The sequence below is a fragment of the Thunnus albacares genome, chromosome 19 (assembly GCF_914725855.1).
Source record: "Thunnus albacares chromosome 19, fThuAlb1.1, whole genome shotgun sequence".
Lineage (NCBI taxonomy): Eukaryota > Metazoa > Chordata > Actinopteri > Scombriformes > Scombridae > Thunnus > Thunnus albacares.
In genome coordinates, this window is record NC_058124.1 from 11,580,725 (window position 1) to 11,597,969 (window position 17,245).

At 38.5% G+C, this 17,245-nt stretch overlaps 1 protein-coding gene across 2 annotated transcripts in view; it reads right to left on the bottom strand.

Moving 5' to 3' along the window:
* The window catches only part of vps50 (VPS50 EARP/GARPII complex subunit), a 112,379-nt gene that overhangs the window by 14,153 nt on the left and 80,981 nt on the right, over positions 1–17,245 (bottom strand). For both annotated transcript variants that reach the window (XM_044335477.1, XM_044335478.1), the window contains one exon: positions 1,010–1,158. In XM_044335477.1, coding sequence (XP_044191412.1) covers positions 1,010–1,158 — 149 coding nt within the window. The remainder of the gene's footprint in view (positions 1–1,009; positions 1,159–17,245) is intronic.

Consider the following 17,245-nt stretch of genomic DNA (forward strand, 5'->3'; position numbering starts at 1 on the left):
GCAGCAGTGTCGTCTGGGCCCTTAGTATTCAGACTTTCATTATAAAGCTGTTGTACACTAATTATGTATGATGGCATTCATGAGTAGTGTATTTGGAAATGCTCAACTGAAAGAGGGAGAATAACTACACAGGCAGAGCAAGAGGGAGAGAATAAATCAGCAAGCAAGCAGCTGATTGTGAGTTTAACACAAACAGCAAATTACAGGGAGAAAGCAAGGAATTCTATTTAGGGACAAAATAAGTCTCTCCATCTCTCTATCTTAATATTTTTCTCTTTCCAGTTAAATAGGCTTAACGTTGAAAACAATAATGCCACACAATCCAGTTTGATCTCTGAAGGCCAGGCTGTATGATGCTGCCTAATGAAATTATGACCACCTTGAGGTGACGCAGCAAGCGGTGAAACAGCCTCTTTACTTGATCAGAGAAAACACTTTGTTGAACAACAAAGTGATGTAACTGACATGTTACATCACAGGACACACAAGTGATGACATGGGACAAACAAAGCTGCAAAATTCACTAGGTCAAGTAGTAGCAGCAGCAGAGGAGTAATCACTGATACTGTTTGTGTGATCTTAAGGTGTAATTACTGTACTGTGTTGTTTCTGTTTACTTATTTGAATGGTAAATGGACTGTACTTGTATAGCGCCTTTCTAGTCTTCTGACCACTCAAAGCACTTTTTACACTACGAATCCCATTCACCCATTCACACACATTCATACGCTGACTGGTACAGGGGCTACCATGCAAGGTCCCAACCTGCCCATCAGAGGAAATCTAATCATTCATACACACTCACACACTGCCATCAGGACCAACTCGGAGTTAAGTATCTTGCCCAAGGACACATCGACATGTGGACTGGAGGAGCCAGGAATCCAACCACTGATCTTCCAATTAGTGGACGACCCGCTCTACCTCCTGAGCCACAGCTGCCCCTATTTAAGTTATTATGCACAGTGATTATATGTGGTTGTACTGGGGTGTTGTAGAGAGTACTTACAGAGACTCTGTGGCCACCACTCTCTGTGCCAGCCCATAAAGAGTCCCACTGTTAGTGAGGACAACCAGTTGGCTGAGATGGGGGCTGGGCACCTTCTCCTTCCTGTCCTCTGTGGGGCCGTGCACACCTGCATTTTCCCCCACTGCCTCCTGGAAAACACACAGATGGATGGACAAGTTAGCATGCAGTTAAAAAAACGTATATTAATTGTATTTTTGCATTTTTGATTTTGAGAAAACTAAGAGAGACAGAATAATTGATCCTGGAAGTGTGCCCTTCAGGATGGCGGCTGACTCTGCACAAACATTCAAACAAATGTATGTTAAACCACCTATTTTAATCTCATTCAGCAAGACTCTTGGCTTCCCATCACTTCAGGTCAATTAGCCTCCAGTTTTGAATTGCGTGAGGTGTTTGGACCCCTATATACTTGCTTGCAAGTCTAGTTATTATTATAATTAATATTATGGTTATTAGAAATAAATAACAAATCATTTATTACTATCAGTGTTAATCATAAAACTCTGTTACGGTTTCTGAGGCAGTGCTGCTGTGCAAGATCATTGTCAAATCGTTAGTTTCACAGTTGACCTGACATAATAAATGTTTCTCTCTTAAAATGAAGACAAAATATAGCTGTATGCTCGTAGGTAAGCATAATCTGAAATTCAATCAACCTTGTGGAACTCAGTCACATCCAAAGCACACACGCTCTAAAATTCTGCTGACCCAACACTCAACAGCCAGCATTTATCTCTCCTTTTGATGTATTCCTCTACACCTCTCCATCCTGCAACGCTTTTTATCCTTTCATTTGAAAAACAATTGAAAAAAGAAAGACGATTTGAACCTAAATCCCTTCCCATCAATCACAATAATCGATATCTACATGTAAAGCCATTGAGATTCCATAGAGCAGTGCAGATTATTTTCTATAAAACATTTCTAGGTGATGTAACACATTGGCATTAGCCCCCTAAAACTGCCTGTGGCAGATCAATAGCAATCACACAGGTAATGAACGACTGGGAGCTATTAATGCTGTACCATATCATCCACTTACGGACCACACTCCTGTGCAATCTGGGTCTAATATTGTGTACTAGCACGGACAACCAGAGGAAAGCTTTTATTACTGAGACTGCACCGAATAGCCAAAGTGGATACAAGCTATTATAGAACAAGGAAATGTGCATATCAAAGCATATCCATATCTGAAACACTGAAAGTATGACTTCATAAGACATGAAAACTTGTCTGATAACAAGCCTTAATGTCACTAGTTCATCATCACTGAAAACTACAAAGAAAGTTAATACATAGAAAGTCTGGAAAATATCTGTGCTGTGTTGTAAAACAGGCAGTGATGTGTACAGTTTTAAGAAGATGACGTCTTAACTCCCTCTGACAGCCATCTATCCACTAAAGATATATTAGCAGCTCAGCATACAGTACAAAAATGCACACTATGCACCTCCTTTTACAATTTATTGTTAAGACCTGCTAGAACTATACTGTCTCCTCCTATGTGAGAACTGCAACCTTTCCAGAACCTCTGAGTTATCTCTCCGCATTCAATCAAACCTTCAGTGTTGCAGAAACCATTATCAGTCTGAAATAAAATTTTATCACATTCAGAAGATACGCATTAATTATATTACTTTTACGGCACAGGGGAATTAAATGGCTTCCCCATAGAGAGTGCAGTATATCTCTCTCACAAGCACATCTGCAAATATAAATAGTGTCACTATTTAAAAGTCAGAACCATGAATAAAAAAAGACATGAAATTTTATGAAACACTCTTTGGCACAGATGGTAAAATGAAACATAATACACCTTTAAACAAGTTCAGTATGAGTAAGTTAATAATAATAATAAGGATATTTAATAAGGGTATTTCTTACATTGTTAAACCACATGCAACATCAGATTACATATTAAAAATATGATTAGTACATTGTTACTGTCTGATTCACCGGCAGCAAATTTCCCTGTTCTGAAAGGAGAGTATAAAAATGATACACTGATCTTTTGTCCACTGCAGACTTTCTCTTCTTTGTAAAGAGGCTGCAGTGCATTCATACGTTTATACTGAAGCAGAACCTCTCGTCTACAACAAAGCACCCACAACTTGGCTTGTACACAGCTGAGGTTGCTGAGATTGTAGTTATTCTAAACTGAGAGCAAAGAAAGTACAACTGTAGCTCTGAATAAAAGATGCGCTTTCTTGCTTTTCTAACTTATTATTTTAATCATTGAACTGTGTTGATACTTAATTTAATATACTTTGATGCTTATATTTTCAAGAATGCGCGTTAAAAAAGTTTGTACATGTGGTGTGGCACGTCAGGATTATTGTTAAGATTTTCATGCTGCAAATAAAACCATTTCAAGCTGGGAAAAAATTCCTCAACAAAAACTGAGATGAGAGGAATGCAAGTTTATCATTTCAACATTTTTAGTCTGCCAAGACTAATAAGAATTTATCCTTCAATAATTTGTCATTCTTGCTATTCAGACGACAGTACTGTGTAATCAAATCCACTTGAAGCTACAACGTCGGTATGCCAGGTCACCAATCACTGTGAAGGGTTAAAGCCACCAGGAGAACACATCACAGCACATAAACACAACAAACTCAGTGGTTATGGAGTTAATCCAGGAAGGCCATTAGTGCCCAATTCCAACAGTGACAAATGATTTAAGATTTGGAACATGATGAAAACTGTTCAGCAGCTGCTGGCGGTAAGCAACAGCAGATAATGGATGAGTAAATAATGAAAAAAATATAGCGATCACTTTTCTTTTACTAGGAATTAAAGATTTCTTTATCAAAATACTCAACAAATCAGAAGAGTGATGAAAACATGCACCTGGTTACATCTGGACAGCAAAGCCACTAATAGCTTTTTGAAGTTAACTACAATATCTCTTTGACTAGTTTCATATGTGAGCTTTCTCCTGTTGGGGACACAAGGTAGGGGTTACAAAAGGTAAACCCAGAGGATTTTCAGTATGAGAAAGACCTCATTACTTGCAAGCCAGCCTCCAAATGCGCCCGTGGGAGGAAATCAAAATTGAAGACTTTTAATATACCGTATGACGTCTATGCTCATGTTTGCTTTGAATGATGTGTATTTGAACACGACTTAGGTAAAAAAAAACAAAACATCAGGAGGTTTTTCTTTCCCACCCTAGATGCCCCTGTTGAGCGGCCACCTCTGCTGTCGAACATCCATTTGCATTTCTTGTCTCTTATCACTTTTCTTGTTCCCTTTAATTCTGCTATATCACACTGACTTCTATCATTGAGCCGCAATATGAAAGTCACAGAGGTAAGTTGCGTATTCTCCTTTGCATGAATCACATCAATTAAGCTTTGGTTGCTTTAGTCTGACATTACAGCAAAGTTTGGTTGGGTCTATTTTTAATCAGGCCACATGAGGCTTGACCTTTCATTGACTGTACCCCTGCAGCATAAACACTATGCAAAAAAGGAGAAGCAGGCTTCTGAGAGACTGTCAGGAGAAAGTTGTGTTTCAGGTGAAAGCAATGGCTAGACTGTGGTGTAAAAAAGGTGTAACCCCCACCCACCCACACACAAAATCAGAAACCAAGTATCATCCATGACATTTGGAGGATTTGATGTATCCACTTTTTCAATTCTGAAGAAAAGAAAATGTTTTTTTAGCAGCTTGTAGCAACCTCAAGAGGGTTTTACCTTTTCACCTGTTTAGGATGACACACATACAGCATCAGCCCTGAGTTCCTACTTCATGTTTATTAGTTCATTAGATGCTTCATCTACAATCATTAGATGCTCACAGTGGCAAACATGATTTGATAGAATAGCATTAACATAATTTCCTGCTGTTGCTGTCCTTTGGAGCCCCTGAATATTTAAATGATTTTTGGGGATAAACATGCAAATCATGTCTGATATGTAGAATGAGATCTAGCAGGTTGATATGATAGATTAAAAAAAAAAAAATACTCACACACAATTCCAACATTTCTGCCTGTTACAATTTGCAAATAAATGCAAAATAGGCAAAGATCAAGAAACTCATTTCTTTCCATAAATTAATTCCAACAAATGAGAGATTAAACATATTTTTGTCTTCATAATCCTGTCGCAATTATGACTCAAGCACAGTAATCTTTGTGGTTGTTGGCAGACATGTGCCGAACTGCAACTGTATGAATCCTCCGTTTCATCACAGAAAACAGGTATAATGTAACTTCATGATTCATACATCAGAAACATCTGAAAATAGCTTCACATACACAGTATAAAGGCAGCAACTCTTCAGTCATCAATGCAGAGACCAACCAATTGTTTTAACTTTGTGATTTAATATCCTGAAAGATAAGACTGAAAAAACAATTACAATTTCACTTTGATTGTGATGAAACTAGATCAAAGTGACAAATGAGTTCAGCGAGATTAAAATCAACTAACTCCATGTGCCTGCTGCATTGCCAAGTACTGTACGTGCGAAAGAACGCCATATTGTACAAATTAGGCCTGACTGATAGATTTTTCAAAGTCATACGAGGGGCTGAAGAATGGGGGATGAAGTAGACCTTTCCATACAGCATGACTTATAGTGAAGAGGTCATACTTCATTTGATTTACATTCTGCAGCTGCGGAAGTTGTTTAGGAGGACGTTAAACCTGAGTTGCACTTTCTCTGCTATTCCAGTGAGATAAATAGTGATTGTTATTTATTTGCAGAGTGCAGTGGAGCGCATCTGTTATATAGATCATATAGACTCATGATTAATTATTTTCAATATTTGCTATTAGATGATTACTGCTACAATGCCTACTGCTCTGTTGGTTTTTTGCTATTTTAATTACTTATTTTTTCCTTATTATTATTGCTTATCCTCGATCTACTGAACACTTTATGTAACATTTCTGGCACACTGATAGCATACGAAATACATAAAAGACTCTATGTATATCTGTGGCTATACAGAGTGTATACACATATTCTATGAAATCATAGAAAATATAATTCACAGAAAATATAATTGCCCTAAAAAGGAGCTGTTGATTTGCTCCCTGCAATCATGCATCATGCTTCATCAGTTTGAGATTGAAACATTGAGGTTTTGGTCATTAGTAAATCCCCTCAAAGTAAATTTATTGTTAATAGTTTCATATTCACAATGAGAAAAGGAGAGGAAAGTAAAATCAAACTTTTGACAAGCGCAAAACGAACATGAATTTGGTGTTACGTCATGTGCATCCAGGCATGGTAAAACAGTTCTACAATGAAACGCTCGCAAATTGCATTTGTTGCATTTGCCAGAGCGATCTCAACATCGGAGCCAAATGTTGAGCTCACACACTCAGCAGACACTCACAAATCACACAACTTTTCAGAGGAATTTTTTATAAATAGCCGGCGGCTGCTTACTCTCTATACTGTACAACTGACATCAGTTTGGCAGGTTACGGGAAGATGAATATTATTTATTTCACACTGTGAGAACATTCACCCCATTGTAATATGATAAATGGTCATCAACCTCTGACTGAGTTTAACACTGACAGAGACGCTGGGTGTGAGAGACCTCTGCAAATACATTTGAAAGATTTGAAGACAAAAAAAAATATCATCATGTGTAAGCAGTGTAGCCAACCATGACAAACAGTAAAAGAAAATAGAACTGTAGTATTACTGTATTAAGTCTAGCTGGACCATTTTGTCACAATAACTGCTGTAAGCATTTCCTCTACAAGTAACCTGCCCTCACATCAGACCACTGATGAGGTATTTCTCTTTATAGCTCACACACTGACTCATATCACAAAATCACAAACACTGTTGGCTGCACATTGCTGTGTCTGTTTGAATAAAGTAAAAGGTACAATGAAAAGGTACGATATTTGATCTAAATGTAAAGATGTAACTCCACAATCAAAACAGATTAGAACCTGTTACCCCTTCAATTGTTCAAGTGATTTAATACACAAACAAACGTAACGTTTTCAGATTTCAGCAACATTCATAAAAACCTGGCGTAAAATGGGCCTGTAACTTGGCATATGATCAGCGTAGACACATAAAATGGAAGAGCTGGGAAGGTTTTCTTCATTCTGTGGCAATAGTAGAAAAAAAAAAATCTATTTAGTCTATTTATTATGTTTTGGTTTTCGGTACATTTTGAAAGGCTGGCAATTCTACAGACCAATAGCCACATTAACAAGTGAGGCCAAAAGTAGATTTCAAGCCCGGCAGGTAATAAACAGGTTTGGCATTCTCCAAGGAGGATGCACTGCAGGGTGTAATTTGTTCAACACCGATGCAGAGGAACAGAAAGCAGTCAACTGATAAAAAGACGCTGAATCGAGTTACTGATACACAAAAACAAGCTGCGAGGCCCACTGAAGCCTGCTCCTTTGAAGCTGTGCTCGGAAAATGTTCACTGGTGACCTCAATGACAGGAAGTAGAGTATATCTTTAGAAAATGTGTTAACAATTCCATCCACGTTCCTCTCTGCTTGTTTTATAAGATACTTTTTAATATGCTTTCTTTAAAGAAGCTCCACTGAATGAACCTACTGTAACAAAGCAGACTGAATGTTAATGAATGAATTCATTAATCTATCTGTTTGGGAGTAATCTATGCAATTATGTTAATTATTTAAATCAGGAGAGTGGTAGTAGGAGGTCTTCACTCATAAAACAAAAGTTCAGATTTCCTTTGCACTTACACTTGAGGCAAATCTGCCATAATTTAAACTGTTTGTTTGAGACAAAATGAATCATCAAATATGAAACAGCTGAAAGAGATCAAGACAATAATGTAGAATGTAACAACACTGTGAATACAGCTTGAAAAGAAATTCACAACACCACTACCAGCAGCAATATTTCATAGTGTGGCACTCGCACTACTATGATAGACTTCCCTTGTAGTTCACAACATTTACAATGAGGGATTTTATCCAATGCTGCAACCCAGAACGGCTTCAAACAGCAAAAGTACAGGCACATTTCTTAATCTTTATCATTACAAAACATCAGTCACAACACCTAGAAGTAATATGTCAGCCAGGAACAACTTAGCTGTTCAGTTAAGAAGAAATAGGGAAAAATTAGATAATGAAGTTTGTTATGCTTCATATCTCCCACTCAATTACTCAACATACTGTACAGGCTACATGACCTGGGACAAAAACTCACAACCTTTGTTGCCATTTGCAGGTCATAATTTTGTTGAGGTATCTAGTATTTATTGCCTTATTATGATTTTTTTTTTAAATTCATTTGAATAATGAGAGATAATGGTGTTAATATTCTTAATTGTCAAAGTCACTCAAAACATACTTTTAATTAGTGGTTAATTATTTAATACGTTAATCAGTTACCTGATAAAGCCAGTTCATTCTAAAAATGTAAATGAGACCAGTAGTGGACATAAAAAACCCATTGGAGGCATTGGATTTAAACTATCAATTACTTTCATAATTGACTATTCTACAGTTAATTCTGTTGATTAACCTGGTAACCAAACAAGAATACTTGAAGATAAGTTAAGTGTTAATATGAGTTAATATTAGACAGAATAGGCCAGGGCTCTTAAATGAACATTTACTGTTCTCCTTGTGGAAAAGCCACATATATATACTATTATAGCTTGTCATACCAACATTAAATGTGGCCCTTTAGTCTGCGCCATAAGCTCACTGCTAGCGTGGCTGAGCAAAAGTTAGCGAGCATCACATTAAACTGCATAGGACTGGCTAAGCATTCTGTAAAATTACAACCAAGTCCATATCAAAGCATTTTATTAATCTCCACTGTCTATAGCCACAGCCAATGTCATCCATTTCATTACACTTTGAATACTTAATATGAAACATAATCAAAGTTCATCAGTGAGTTTTGAACGAAAAAAATGTACTTCTGCCTACTGTATTAGAGAAAAAGGAAATATCTGAGTAAGTGTGTGAATTCTCAATATAATCTGAATTGAAGTAACAAAATGGGGGCAAAATAGCAGGGCTGGAGCTTTTCTTTGTGAGCTCACCGTGTTTTAATTATCTGTCTGGCGTTGGAGCTTAGATAGAAGTGGTCTTTGAGTTAATGAACCATTTTAAAGACCTTTTTAGTTATTGCTGAGTAAAATACGGGGCTAAAACCTCCCTGTGACAGAGAGATAGCCTCAGTCTTTTGTTAGTTTTTTTTTTTTTTTTTTAAATAGTGACCACTTTGCTCCTGGATAACACTTATCAAAAGTAATTTCCCAAGCATACTAAAGTAATGCAAACCTTTGACTTACAGGATGTTAATATACTGTACATCTGTTACATATGTAGATATAACTAAAGACTTAGGTTACTCTTCAATGTACATCGTTGAAGAGGAAGACACAAGAACTGCCTCTCTCTTCTTTCTCTCTATCTTTTCTCATCACAATTACCCAGAGAACAAGTTGATGTCTTCAAATAGCTTTTTTTGTCCAAAAACCATTAAAAACCCAAATATATCAACATTAGCAAATCCTCACATTTGGCAAAATTGGAACCCGTGAATTTCTGGTATTTTTGCTTGAAAAAAGCATTTAACTGATTATCAAAACTATTAATGCGATACTTTCAGTTTGACTCTTACGATCGTTAATGAAATCTCTTCGTGTAGGGAGCGGTAGATGTTAAACACTTACAACCACCAAGAAAGGAATGCTACAATTAGGATTCACATCACGTTTCAGAGCTTGAAACAAAACTGAAATTCAATAATCTGAGGCAATTATATATTTATAGAAAATAAGCAAATGAATGGAAAATATGTGAATTGCATAAACAGATCCAATACATTCTTGTTGTATCTCTTTTTTGCACTTACGCTCATATTTGCTTTGGCCAACAATGTTATTAAAGCTGGCCACTAGCCATCATTCAAACCAAATACATCTGTCTCAATACCTAAACATATCTGACAAGTTTATTCATGCGTACGGTCTTCTGTTTAATTTATGACCTAAAACATCTTTCTTTCTGTCCGCAGTCACATCAGCTACATTTAAGGACAAACTGTTCTCTTGGACTCTTTGTTTCCTCGTCATTTTTGAAGACTGTAGTGTTAATACTGAGAATACAGCCTGGAAGTCATACTGTAGTGTGTGTCCTCACCGTCAGGCACTGATAAGACTTTATCAGTGATCAATAATTAATGTGAATGTTACAAAACAGAATCGAGTGAGTCAGAATGTGGAAGTAATGGCACCGATCAGGGGGAGGTAAATATAAAATAAATATAAAATAGATATTTCTGGTAGTTGCAGAAAATAAACACACATGCAAAGACAAAAACAGCATAGAGAAAAACAAAAAAAAAGGATGGAAAGGATTATCAGTGCTTCAAGAGACATTTCACCGCAACTGCAATACAGTTTATAAAATGTTTTCAGAGCCAAACCATAATTTGATTGGGAATTTTGGAGAGCAGCATCACCCCAAAAGCCTTTGGGAAGAATTTCTTACTTGATTCTGTCAGCTTTTGGTAACATCCAATAGTTGAGGAAGAACAGCTTGCCTAAACATCGACTTCAACGTCCTTGAGGACCTTTGTGTTAAGTGGACAGGCAAACGGGAGTACGAAATTTGTTTCTGTCTGCAAGATATTAATGCCAAAACATTTTTCCCCATGTGGACTGACAGCATGGTTAAGTATGAAGATGTCAAACATCAAAGCCAGGGAGCTTATCTACCCTGGTGTAATGATTAGAAATTAAGCCCTGGAATTCCCATTGAAAAGAAAACTTATAAAAATGAACGTCCAGGGAGGAATTTAAAAACAGCTATGAGCAAAGCTTTGAATGAGAGTGGAAAACAGGGATTCATCAGTAGCATGACAACTATGTATCCCTGCTGTTTTCCTCAAACAGATCAAAGACAACAGAATGAGATATTTACCCAGCTGTATACGCACATGTACAATAAGTATGACGAGTTTCTGCTTTGCTTTATGGTATTCATATGGGACATGTGAACCCTTTCCCATAATGCATCAGGGAGAAAGTGACAGTGAAGCTCAGTATCGATCAGGATGAACAGTGCAGGATTGCAGGCAGCTTCCACTCCAAGTCTCAATTCTCTGTATAATTTTGACTACTTGCAACTTAACATAACTTCCTTGGTGTTTTATTGAACACAAAACACCCAAAAAGCTTAATTTTAGCAATTTCAATAGAACTCTAATGCAAGTGTACACTAGTGATGCAAACTAGAGATATTGTCTTCCTCATTACACATAAATAGCCACCGTCTGCATTGCGGGCCATGGCTTTCACTTGGCTCCAACAAATTCTCTGTTTTTCTTAAGTGCTGAGTCAGCCCACCTCTGCTGGAGCAACTATTTTGTTATTGAGCTTTCCCTTCACATCCACTGGGAGATTTATTGTGAGCAGCTCAATTCTGAGTTACAGCCTGAGGTAGTTTTTGTGGTGAGTTTGGGAGGCCTTATCTGTCAGCAGCAGCACCCGACGAGTGACAGGAACTCCCTTTCAGTATCAAGTCTGCCTGATTCATCGAGGAAATGTGTCAAGTAATGTTATATTCTCCCCCAGGGGATGGACAAGAAATGGTCCTCAACATAAACGTCTGGTATAAGAAAATGTATGCAAATACAATTAAATACAACAAAACAGATATCCTGATCTAGTAAATTAATGAACATCTGGCAATTTAATAAAAGTGATTATTTCTTTAACTTCCTCCTCTTTCAAGGATAACTATTCATGAAGAATGGAAAGAATCAGTCGATTAATCATTTAGTCCATCGACAAAAAATGAAGCCGCAACAATTTTAATTTAAGCCATTCTGTGAGCTAAAATGCCAACACTTTACTGGTTCCAACTTCTCAAATTTGCTGGTTTTCATAGTCTTATGTAATAGTAAACTGAGTGGCTTTGGGTTTTGGGCTGTTGGTCAGATATGCCCCAGTACAACGTGATGGGCATTTTCCACTATTTTCTGACATTTTAGAGATCAAATGATTAATAGATGAATCAAGAAATTAATAGTTACATACATGTACTCATCACATGTTCACATGAGACCATCAGGCATAATTGTGTTTCATTTTGAAACATAGTTAGAGTGGCTAAACATCTACATCAGGTGCCAAAGTAAAGGACTTATCCTTTGAGATGTCCTGGAGCCTAACAAAGTTTTAACATTAGAACTGTGGCCTTTTGAGAACCATTGCTTGCAGGTAAAAAGACAACTTTCAAATGTTATTCCCCAGGAAAATATAAGAATAAAGATCCTCGATTTGAAAAGTTCAGTAAATGGCTTCACAATTCTGTAATCATCCTTATCATGAAGGAAGCTTTCAGCTGGTAGTTGAAAAGTGATCGCTCAGGTGAAGTGTCTCAATCGGTAGTGATTGACTGCTTACTCCTCTCCAATCCGTTCCATAGAGATTTATGGCCAAGTCGAGTGGACTGGCTGCCAGGCAATTACTGTCAAGTGGATCCTATTGCACCTCTTTGTCACTCTAATACTAGAAATTTGGTTCTCATTAGATTAATGTCAAATGGAATTAGGATCTTCATTTATTTTGCGTGACACACCCGGCCCCTCTAAAGCTATCTCTGGCAATGCTGTTTCCCAGAGCTACGGGTCGAGTCACCTGTTCTGGGATGACGTAAAAAAAAAGCCGAGATACAGGAAGAAATGTTTTGCTTAGTGTACTTGGGTTAAGAAAGCTCAACATGAATGAACCAAACCGAAGGAGCTTGGGAAAAAATGATTTAAATCAATGTGCGTAATTCTTCTTATCACCATGTCGGTCCCTCTGGGAGATCTGATGAGTCATTAGCTGAAGTTCAGGAGAAACTGTAGACGGGAAACTGTATCCAGGGGGATCAACTGTCTCCTCCACGCTGCTGAGGAGCGTGACCCGCAGCTGGGCCTATCAATATGAAGACTGTGCGTGTGTTCCGCTGAAACCCCCAACAAAATGTCGATACTTGTGATGCTCTGACATCTACAGTATAAACACACCATGGAGCTTAATTATGACCTATAATCCCTGTCAAATGGCAATCCCCTCTGGCTTGTTGCGCCATTCACAGAGTGAGACAGCAGGCTACAACAAAGACACCAGTCTGGACAGTGATGTGCCCCCTGTGAGAGAGACGCAGAACTAATAACTGGGTTCAGTGTTCGCAGCGTGTGCTTGTGTGAAAGAAAATGTCTTCTGTGTGCATATGTTTGTGTGTGTGTGTGTGTGTGTGTGTGTGTGTGACATTAGCCAGTGCCTCTCATGAGAAGCGGAGTGCCAGTGTGTGTTAGCTGTGCCAAGCCAGTGTAGCGGACCACAACCGCAACACATGCTTAGTGATTATCACCCTGTTACTGGAGGACAGACAGGAAGAGAATGTGAAAAGTGTGTTGGACAGGACGTGTTCAACGTAGAGAGTGATGTACAGTAGGACTATAAACCTATATGTGTGTTAATATGTCTGTTTTGTGGGTTTTCTTGACTGTTAGTGTGTGTTTTTGCATACATGTCTGCAGGAACCCTCACTGCCAGATTACTGGTGCCAGCACAGAAATTACCCGGCTTCTCATTACTGTTTTAGTGCCAGCCCTGAAAAATCCTGAGCCCCACTCTACTCTAAAGCTGAGTACCCATAAGCAAACATATGCACACACACACACACACACACACACACACACACACACACACACACTCTACTCAACTCATCACACAATTGTGGGGTGACTTCAGCAACTGTGAGACTCAAAGTGGTAAAAAAAGGAAGTCAAACATTTCTAGCCCTGTGATCTTATCTTCATTGCTTGGGCCGACGGTGAACACTGAAATAAACACGCATTCAAACACTCCATTGTATATTCAGTCAAAAGCACTGATAAACTGTGTGGAACCATATAAGCAGTTGTTTGTGTTGAGAGTTGCGAGGCATGTAATCACTGGCACACAGCTGCAGAAGAGAATAAGGCGATAGGACAAACAGATAAGACGGAAGGAGGAAAAGTAAAAGAAGACATGAGTGGAATGAGAAAGTAAAAGTTACAAAAATAAGTATGAGAAATGGACCGACTGATTGAAAGAAGCGAATACTGGTAAGTAAGTTAAGAGAGAAGTCGTGAGAGAAGTAAAAAGATGGTGTACCAGAGGTGGCCTTCATCGGATATTCTAGCCTGTGTCAACTCTCTTCACAATGTTGCCTGCAGCAATGCCTCTCAACAGCTGTCACAGCTGAACTTTCTGCCAATGACAATATGGTCATGGTCAGATGGGGTTCATGGCATTATTCTGATATGGCAGTGTCATCAAACCTGCCCCAAGCAATATCACCAAAGGATTTAAATCATCATTTCACACAATAGAGATAACAGCTGATTCTTTCCAAAAAAACACCAGTGGGAGCTTCACATTTGGGTAAAGATGACAGCACATGTGATTAAACGTTATATAACAACTGTTTTGTGGAAAACAATGAATATTTGAGCGAGGCAATTAAGTATCTGCCACTCTCAGAAGTTCTTCCCTAACTTCACGACCTTCCAAACACTCAAAATGAAATATTCAGAGTCATAAGTGAGTGAACCTGAAATGAAAACCGTCAAACCAAGACAACCGACAGGGTTTCAGAAAGGTAATCAAGAATAAAGGGAGGCAAAGAAATAGAACATAAACTAGGGGATGATCTTTTACTTTTTCCCTGTGGAGCTCCCAATTTAAGTAGATGCCGCGTTGTATCTGAGACGAGATGAGATGGAATCTCGCCGCCGTTCATATGGGACCACGAGTCATTACCAGCACATTGGTTTTGGAATCAAACAGTTGCGACGGCAAACCAGGGGAACAAAACCACAAGGATTCGTCGGCTCAATTGAAATGCAATGTGCAATTAACTTTATAATCTGTTTACAAATGAGGTCTACCCTGCCGCAATCTCTGGAGTGTGTGGGTGTGTGTATTAGTATGCAGGTGCGGTGGTGTGTTTGTGTACTCTACGTGAATGCGTTAACTCTGGAGTGAAGTCACCTATATTAAAAACAGAAAAATTTATGATCCATATGCCTGCACGTCAAATAAAACCATGGAAACTGGAAATAAACTGTAATAAATATAACGACAATGTACATGAGCTCTGGAAATGAGAGCCCTATACAAATACCGCTCATTCAATATGAACTAATACTTTTAATGGAACAGCGTGTGTCCGTGAGATTTATGTGCGCGTCGTGATGTGAAATACAGAAAAGCAGGAGGAGATCGAGATGAAAACGAAAAAAAAAAAAAGGGACTGCTGTGTTAGTTTGGAAAATAGGGCATTTTCCAACATTGAATGATTTATCGAGATGAGCTAAAATAGTTTTACATATGAGAAAGGACAGACTAAAAGCATTTGCCAATACATTAGAGGTAAGATGGGGGTAGTTTCAAAGCCTGACTCGCTCTCTGTGTCCTCCATCTGAGGTGGTTTTAAATAGCTTTTAATCAGGCAGCCTGAGATGGCCACAAAGTGATATGATTACACTCATTTGAACTACATGTGTGTGCATGCACGTCTCAAAGGTTTAGCACATTTTTGTCTCCTGAGAGAGCTCACTCACAGAAATCTCATACGTCTCAGTGCGTTACACTCGTCTCTCTCTCTTTCTCCACATCTCCACTCAGGCTGTCCATTTGTCCGTCTGATCAGTTAAACAGTTCAGAGGATAAACGTATTCTCCAGAGAAGGCAGCTGAGCACCGAGCATTTCAGATGCAGCCTGTCTGACATTTAAAAATGGCTCACAATTTAGCCGGAAAATTACTGAGGTGTAAATAGCTGCTATAGTGCCACCTGAGGGGAGAAAACATGTTGCTGCATTACACAGCTTAACCTAATTTAAAGTTTTGATAATTCATTATTTCTATTCTGTGTGTTCTGACTTTAATCTGTTTTTCTTCATTCTGTCTTCCTGTTTTATCGTTCTTTTGTTTCCTCCTTCTCCTCAGGCCACCTCCGAACTGATAAACTATAAACATCACAGCAAAAGTAGCCGCCGCCGTCACAGCGAAATGCCATTATGCTGCACTGTCAAATAAAAGCTTTAATTTAAAAAAAGTGATTTGGATGCTGTGTGTTCCCGACTGTGGGAAAACTGCTGATTATATCTGCATGCAAAGGTGATGCTATTTGGAAATCAACTCACTGTATTCGTCTTACTTTACATTCTGGTGTGATATACATTAAAGGTCAGCGTGGCCTTGGTGGCTGCCATGCCAGCTTGTCAATAGGTTATTACTAGCAGCGACAGCCAGTTGACACTTTAAATTATGCACGCTGTGTGCTCAGAACTTTATCGGTTTCCATCAAGGAGGTGGTGGAGGGCTACAGATACCTGGGTGTTCATCTTGATGACAGACTGGACTGGAAATGTAACATGAGGCTGTCTACAGGGAGGGACGGAGCAGACTCTACTTCTCCAGGAAGCTTAGGTCCTTCAATGTGTGCAGCAAGATGTTTCATATAGAGTTGGTTGTGGAGAGAAGGATGTGGCACAAGTTGCTCAACATCATGGACAACACTACACACCCCCTACACAACCTTCTGGTCAGACACTCTATCTATCTATGTGAGAGATAAAAATGTTCATTTGTGAAGGAGAGATGTTCAATGTTCAATTTATGGAAATGTTCAACTTATGAGCTATGTCTTTTCATAAGAATGTGTTTTCAACGAGCCTTGATGTGATGATGTCATCATTCATTCGTCATACAGGGCCTGACTCTGGCCTCCAAGGTCTCATACAAGAGATGTTTTAGGTTCACGGCACTAGACTGGGAGATAAGGCTGTAACCTTGGGTGGGTAACAACAGCTGCCTGCATTATTTTCCAATTAGTTCATTCTGACAACAAGTGTCCTCGTTTCTCCCCTCCCTAGTGGCTTGACCTGAGCAACTCTATAAGAAGTGATTGTTTTCCTGTTTGTGCTAAGTTTTTGGTGCGACTGTATCCATGTATGCACTGTGCCAAAGGCTTCTCTGACATCAGATATTTGTTTTCAATAAATTTCATATATTCAAGTAAGCATCAACTAGAGCCTGTGGAGTCCCTTCAACAACACTTTTCCATCTATCTATCTTATCTATCTATGTATCTATCCATTTATCTATCTACTCTCTTCTTAAAGAGGCAAAATTATTTACCACAACAGAGAAAAACACTAAATGACACATTTT